The 7,482-nt window shown below is 44.7% G+C and overlaps 1 protein-coding gene across 1 annotated transcript; it reads left to right on the forward strand.

Annotated features, from left to right (window-relative positions):
- LOC119331938 (early nodulin-93-like) lies at positions 1-1,010 on the forward strand. Its single transcript, XM_037605115.1, has 3 exons — positions 1-354; positions 473-534; positions 620-1,010. The coding sequence occupies exons 1-3, from the start codon at positions 291-293 to the stop codon at positions 803-805; spliced, it is 312 nt and encodes a 103-aa protein (XP_037461012.1). The 5' UTR covers positions 1-290; the 3' UTR covers positions 806-1,010.
- Positions 1,011-7,482: the final 6,472 nt, after the last annotated feature.

The following is a 7,482-nucleotide window of genomic DNA, read 5'->3' on the forward strand; positions in this document are numbered from 1 at the left end:
GCCACCTGTGCTCTGCCGCAGCGCAGCGTAGCGCCGGCCATCTATCTCGCCCGCCCGCCGCTCGTCTGAAAACCACGGTCTCCGCACGCCGGTTTCGCGCTTTCTTGCAGCCTATAAATCGGGCCGGAGCACCCAGCTCTGCCGCATCTCATCTCTCACACACACCGCTACTCATCTTGCCTCCAACTTCCCTACTACTCTTCCTCCTGCTGCCGCTTGCTACTAGTTCACTTTCTTCACTAGCTAGCTACAAGTTCACTTCCTTCGTCACCAAGCTCTCTCTGGCGAAGATGTCGACGGTGACCCGCGCCTACCTCGATCAGAGGCTCGCCGCCGCCAACCGCTGCTCCAAAGGTAACCAAAACGATATGCTGGCCTGCCGTTCTGTTCTAGTATTACATTGTAGCTTTCTGTACTGTCTGTGCTGAAACTTGGTGATCATTAACATCCCTCTGTTCATTCCGAACTGCAGAGGCTGCCATGGCCGGAGCCAAGGCCGCGGCCGTCGCCTCCGTCGCGGCCGCAGTGCCCACCGTAAGTACTTCATTACAAGCAACCATTCACTCTGCACGGCAAGTAGAGAATACCGTCTGATGTCGTCCGTGCGATTTGTCTGCAGCTGGCGAGCGTGAGGATGCTGCCGTGGGCGAGGGCGCACCTGAACCCAACCGGGCAGGCCCTCATCATCTCCACCGTCGCCGGGATGGCCTACTTCATCGTGGCCGATAAGACCATCCTCTCCATGGCAAGGAAGCACTCCTTCGAGGACGCGCCGGACCACCTCAAGAACACCTCCTTCAACTAATCAGCCTATAATAGATCTATTAGTAGTACTGTAATGTTCAGGCAGCACTTATGTGATATCAGGCGAGGCTTGCAGACAGGCAGTGGTGTAGTACCGCGCTTCTCTGCGCGCAAGAACTTATCTGATGAAGTGATCTTGAATTAATAATGACTAGCATTTGTACAACTCTGCTTCAAATGTGGTGAACTTGTTGGTGGTTATGATTTGAATTGTTCACTGCAGAGCATCCTTTGACATCCCCTGCTCCTCCCCTGTTCTGCGATGGACGTCAGGATGATGCCACCCCACTTTGTTAAATCTTTTGCAGACCGGGCTGAGGGAGGCAGGTGGCTCTGTAGGGTGGCCCCTGTAATCTTTCACTTCAAATGTTGTGTACTGCTATTTTGAACATTTGTGATGATAAATGTGAGTTTAAATCGCCACTTTTCATATACAATAGTAACCTACATTTAGTATTTTCTTTGACTTTTTAGTTGAAAAACACATCCGTTTCTAAATATAAGCCCTTTCAGAGATTTTAATACGAACTATGTTCGGATGTATATAGACATATTTTAGAGTGTAAATTCATTCATTTTGCTTTATATGTAGTCAGCATTGGAACCTCTAAAAGGGCTTATATTTAGGAACGGATGGAGTAATAATAAGTAAAAGTTGTCAAAAGGTTAAAATTTGACACGGTGTCCTAATATTGGTACATGAACTTGCCATGGAAATCTCACATGATTTCTCAAAAAGTGGAGAAATCATTTACTAGAAATGGCCCCTTTAGGCACGGCATCCGAATATTGGTACATGCTTAGTAGTTTCAAATCTTGGGCAGATTTCACTAATATAGGCCAAAATTTCTCCAAAAATATATATTTTAGAAATTCATATAATTGCATAGCACAAGCATTCAACCATTTGAAATACATTGTTCGCCAAACGGAAACATAACACATCAACTCCAGCGTATTAATAGGGATCCCCATACATTACCACAACTACAAATCCCTACATTTTCCGCTTACTCCTTGTACTTGTGTTCTCCGGGAATGTAGAAAAATAATACAACGAAAGTGGCACAGTCTTTCTTCTCTTCCTGCAATTGATTTCCCACTCTTGCTCATATGCATTCCACTATGCTGAAGCAGGTCCGCGTCTCTCGCTTGACAGCAGAGTAGGGCAGGTGTGTGACTCCGTGTTAACCTTGGCCTGAAATGAACAAAAATTATGATATCATAGGGAGAACAACATTAATAAGATATGGAAATACCCACTATACATAGGGGATTACCTAAAGTTGGTGATCATATTTCATTGCAGGTGCATGCAATCATCATTTACAACATTTCGTTTGCCTACAATGCACCCTAAGCATTTTTTGGTTAATCTTTTTTAGTGATAAACTCAAACTCCCTTCTGTAGGCATAAGTTACAAGTGCATATCTGCAGTCCTCCACGGAATCAATGACAGTCCCCACTTTCATATCAGAGTCACCCTGTCAAAGGAGATCATAGATCTATCATCTTCTTCTAGACCGTGAGCTGCCACAGCCTATTCCTTGTCCTCGCCAGTCAAATAGCCAACCGCATACACATGTCGATAAGTTTTCTCATCATTAGTGACTAAATGTTAACAAGTCTAATTGTTAACAACATGAAACAACATCCACACAGTCCTCATAGACACGTGTCTACCAAACATCAACAACAAACAATCATCATCGGCTACGTCAATAAATTTCTCTAGTGTCATAGTGCCTCATCAGGTAATGCTCGTTGGGATGATAGTGATACTTCTCAATTGCTTAATCGGATCCTTCTGAGTTACTACAATAGTGTCTACAGGCAATTGATAGTGAGACCCGCCACTAATTGCCAAGTTACCACCGGGCAAGCGATGGGTGTGACACCCATGCAGAATCTTCAACAACATCATGAAGTTGTTTGGAGGTACAATCCAACGCAAAGTACCAAAGCATGACCGCGATGTTCGAGTAAAAAAGGTGAATCATCAAAAAGGTACAAGATCATGGTGGATTTCTTACCCCCATGGGAGAAACAACGCTTTCACCGGGCTCCATAGGCCCTGGCCGTCGTAAAGATCCGTCCGAGCGGAGGTCATGAGAACAACTAGGCAGACGCGGTGGTGGCCGCGGAACAGTGGGGGAACGCGACTGCAAGTGGTGCGAAGAAGAGGGCCCAACCCGCCAAAATTTAGGAACGTGCCACTAACGACGGCTGTAGGTGGCCCACAACAGACGAAGACATCAGGTTGGCAAAATGGAGATTATGGGCTCAATTGTGTTTCCCCACATTGGCCGGAATGGTCAAAGAGGCTCCTTATCAATATTGGTGGCACGATGTCAAAGTGGATTTTTTTTGGAAATTATTGCCTCAACGGTGTTCCGCCACATCGGCCGGAAGGGTTAATCGAGTCTTCTCGTCGCCGCGGTTGACGTGGGTCCTAGATGGAATGAGACGGTGTGTGGGGCACATCTAACTCCTTTGTAATCGCTAGTGGTGTCGACTAAAATACAGAAGTTTGAGTGACAAGACTCGAATATGCAACTTTGTCAGCGGCATAGATCGATTTTTCCATAGATATAATATTAAAAAATGTCTGATGGGTTTGATGATATTGATTGGAAATGTATATGTTAATATTCCTTTCCTATAAACTAGATCCAAGCGTTATTAGACAAAACTAATATATACTCTATTTTGAAATGTAGGGAGTATGCCATATCAATAAGATATCATGACCATGGCTATTGATGATTTCTCTATACTACTCATGACATTTACTAGGATTTATTGGCATTTATTTGGATAAGGATAAACTTTTGTTGTGGGTCGGATAAGGATAAGCTTGATGCAAAAGAAACTGAAACATGTCGTTTAATGACATTAATTGGATAAGGACAATCTTAATGCAATCACATCTATATAAGATGACTGAACGGTACTAGTCATGACCACAAAAAACATATCGATTGATAGACTATTGCATAACTACATATTCTCTGTTGGTCTGTGTTCTTAAGCAATGGCGAAAAATAGCATCTTCCAAGTGATCATTGTTTTACTTATGGTGCAAGTATGCTTGCTCATGATGATGGCAGCACCGGCAGCACATGCAGGTGCTAGGCCAGTGGGGTACAATCCAGTGTGCTGCCCTAGGAACATTTACTGTTGCGGGTTCGGTGGCGCATTCGCCAATGCACCCGCGCCATCCATTGAGCCATGATGTGTGGTTTTATTCTCCTCGCGGTAGTAAGCTTGGCATATAAATGATATATGTAGTGTTATTGTTTCATGTGTTACCTATTCCCGAATATTTGTGATGCTATTTTCAAGAATATATTGTACTAGCTACTTACCTAATAAAATTGGAGGAGATTATTATATATATAGTTTTAAATATACTGCAAAGAGATTCAAATTTATGTTTACTTTAGTCCTTTTGGAAACAAGATTACTTGGCCGCATTGACTTGTGGCTAAAAAACGTGTGGTGAGGTGCGTGCCTTTGGGAATTTCTGTTTTATCGTTCCGTCGGTCCTCCATTTGTCTAGATTGTCTGGGGTCGTGGCAACATGCTTTATTTTTCACAGAGGTCATACCTTTTTATATCATTTATTGAGTGATGGAGTACATCACCAATTAGTAGAAACCAACCACTGTTTGGCGATGCTTGTTAATGAATCAAGGGATCCACACTCTCTTCCTTTTTTGCAAGAAGGCCAAGGCCACGTATTAAAATTGTCCAACCCTTACAACACCATCCTTACAAAAGAAGAAAAATAGAAAACATATCCTGGGTTATATCAAGGGCGTCTTCCTTCCGGACTTGTACGGTGTTAGCAAAGCTCGACGTCGCCTTTGGATTTCCAGAACAACCTTAGAGCCAGGGTAAATCATTCTCTACATTTTTCAAGTGAGTGCTCAATTTCTCAAAAAATAGTCAAATAAACAGTATATGGATACAACTTTTTATTCTTTGATGGAGCACGAAGGTTTGTTTGCCGTGGATCCTATATGTGTATTCTATCTGTTAATCTATTACTATACTAATTAGAGACTATTTCAAAATTCCCACGATTAATCAGAAAATATGAACTGCTCATCTACTGGGACCGAATTATTACGGTGTAGATGTTTTAAAATTTTCTCACATTAATACAGATTATACAGTAATTTTAAGCCACCCATCTGGTGGGACTAAGTTATTAGATCAACCCATATTGTCCTTGGCCATAATTTTGCACCATTCTAGTAAATCCAAATAATAATCACTCAAAACTTAGTTGTAAAAATAGAACCCTAAAAAAATTACAATTCATTCTCTAGTCTCAACAATTCAAAAGAAAAAAAAGAACTCCCATCTCAATATAGGCACTACACAGTCTCTTCCTCTCCCCACTAAAAAGGTCATCAAATGGAAGCAATCTCCATATATTCCATGGTCACGCATAGCACTGTCCATTGGATCTGCGATCGACGGTCTTGGTCGTTGGCGGAGGCCTTCTTCAATGGTGTGTCCGAACTCGATCTGCGGGTGAGGTCAAGATAACGGCTTTGGTCCTAAGGGTTTGGTATAGGGTCTTACGTAAGGAAAATAGACGAAAAATGAAGTGAAGCAGAGAACCCATAGACAAAGAGAAGCGAAGTCTATGCCCCAAGCTACTCACTATGCGCACTCAATTTCAACACTAGATGCTGTTTGTTATTACCAACCATTTGTAGGCGGTTTGGTTGTTCTAACTAAACCTGGGCAAACGTTAGGCCGGGTCAGGCTTTGAAAAGCCCAACCTTCATTTCTCAAGCCCAAGCCCAGCCCAAAGCCCAAAATGCTCTATTTTCTAGCCCAAAGCCAGCCCAAAATCAAGCCCGAAAGCCCTGCTTGAATGTTGTTTTTAGTGTACGCACGTGCAAGCCCGACCCGAAATACAGATAAAGAGAAGCCCAAGCCCGGCCTGAATTATCTTCTGGGTTGCAAAACAAGGCCCGAGCCCAGCTTGAATGTCAAGCTCGGCCGGGACCAACCTGTCCATGCCCGGGTTTAGTTCTAACCATCACCAGTGTCGGCCTCTGCATCAAGCGATGCACATAGTCATTTATTAAAAAGTACCGGGTCTCCAATATGAGTAGCATCTCAAGTTGCCAAACAAGAACAAGAAATCAAACAAATAGCCACAACTGGCAAAATAGGAATATGCCTAAACACCTATCTTATTAGTGGACCACCATCTAAACAGGTTGTACGTAGCTCGTGCTACCATCTCCCATCGGTTGCACCCAAAAGCCATAAGCCCCCACTCTACCGCACGGTGTAGTAATGACCACTTAGGGATCTTGCCAGCCGCCCTGGTAGATAACCTGCAAAAAGCTTGTGATATTTGTCATGTTAAAAACACAATCATTCTGATAGTTTCAAATAGCACAAATTAATGCAGAAACTAATTCATGCCGTAGTATTGGGGTCAACCCCGTCTAGCCAGTTACCAAGCAAATTGGAGATAATATTAAGAGGAGTTACGTTCAATGATACTTGTATTGTTCGTCAAGGTAAGTTGGATATGGGGCAAATGAGAGACAAATGTTCCAAAACTACACTATTTACTCTCATCTTGATCGCAAAACTACACCATTTACTCCCCTCCCACCTACGTTTTAGGCCGAATCTAACCGATCCCCTACAAAATAGAGGATGCTCCGTCCGAGTAAAGCTTGGTGTAGTGTATTTACTCCACTAACTTTTGGCCGGATATAGTCGATCCCCTAAATATAAAAGAGTAAAAGTTATAATTGTCTTATGCAATTCGTCGCACATTTGGTGTGCGTATGCTTGGGGACTCCGGCATGACGAGCACCCCGATGGCGAGGAACACGGGTTAAACACATAGCTGACCAGGATGCAGACATTGACAAATAGCTGCCACCGAGATGGCAAGCTAGACATTGGCAATTGCAGCTTGTTGGTTCTGCTGGCAAGCTAGACATTGCCAATCACCGCCCAGCTCCGCTTGCTACTCACATGATCCTGCTCGGCCTGGACCCCGCCTCGTCCCCATCGCGTGCTGCAGCTCCTACTGCTTCCCCTTGACGGTGGACTGCACCCCACCACCGGGCTCGACCATGTAGCGCCTGAAGAGCCTAAACTCCTCCGTTGGACAGGCCTAAAGAAAGCTGAAACTGGATGGCATCGTCGACTGCCTGCGAGATGGGCGCCGGCAGTGAGTGTGGTGCTGCATGGCACGATGGCAGCATGAGCTGCAGCTTGAGGTCGTGCCAAAAGCTCATGCTACAGTCGCTCGTGATGATGCAGCTCGAGGTCGCCTTCGACTACGGCACATGCGATGATGCGACGGACATGTCCCTGTCCGAGCCCCGCAAGGAGAGGACACTATCGCTGTCGAACGCCACCCATGATGATTTCGACGACCATGCCGAGGAGGAGGGACATGACCCGGGGAGAAGCCAGTGGTGGCGGTGAGGTCACCGGGGGAGGGGGTGACTGAGGCTGCGGGTGGTCACCAGGTAGCCATAGAGTGGGGACGGGCGGTCTTAAGAGAGGCCACAGATTTTACCCGGCCGCCTTTAGGAGGAGTAATTTTAGTGGTTGGATAGGTGGAGGAGTAAAATTTAGGCTCCCATATAAGTTTTAGTGCTTTGGGTAGGTGCGGCATA

The sequence above is a fragment of the Triticum dicoccoides genome, chromosome 7A, assembly GCF_002162155.2.
Source record: "Triticum dicoccoides isolate Atlit2015 ecotype Zavitan chromosome 7A, WEW_v2.0, whole genome shotgun sequence".
Taxonomy (NCBI): Eukaryota; Viridiplantae; Streptophyta; class Magnoliopsida; order Poales; family Poaceae; genus Triticum; species Triticum dicoccoides.

Bases quoted from the DNA above. Each gene is read 5' to 3' on its own strand.
- LOC119331938 (XM_037605115.1), top strand. From the start codon at position 291: ATGTCGACGGTGACCCGCGCCTACCTCGATCAGAGGCTCGCCGCCGCC. The intron at 355-472 runs GTAACCAAAACG...TCCGAACTGCAG, and splicing joins CGCCAACCGCTGCTCCAAAG to AGGCTGCCATGGCCGGAGCC. The intron at 535-619 runs GTAAGTACTTCA...ATTTGTCTGCAG, and splicing joins TCGCGGCCGCAGTGCCCACC to CTGGCGAGCGTGAGGATGCT.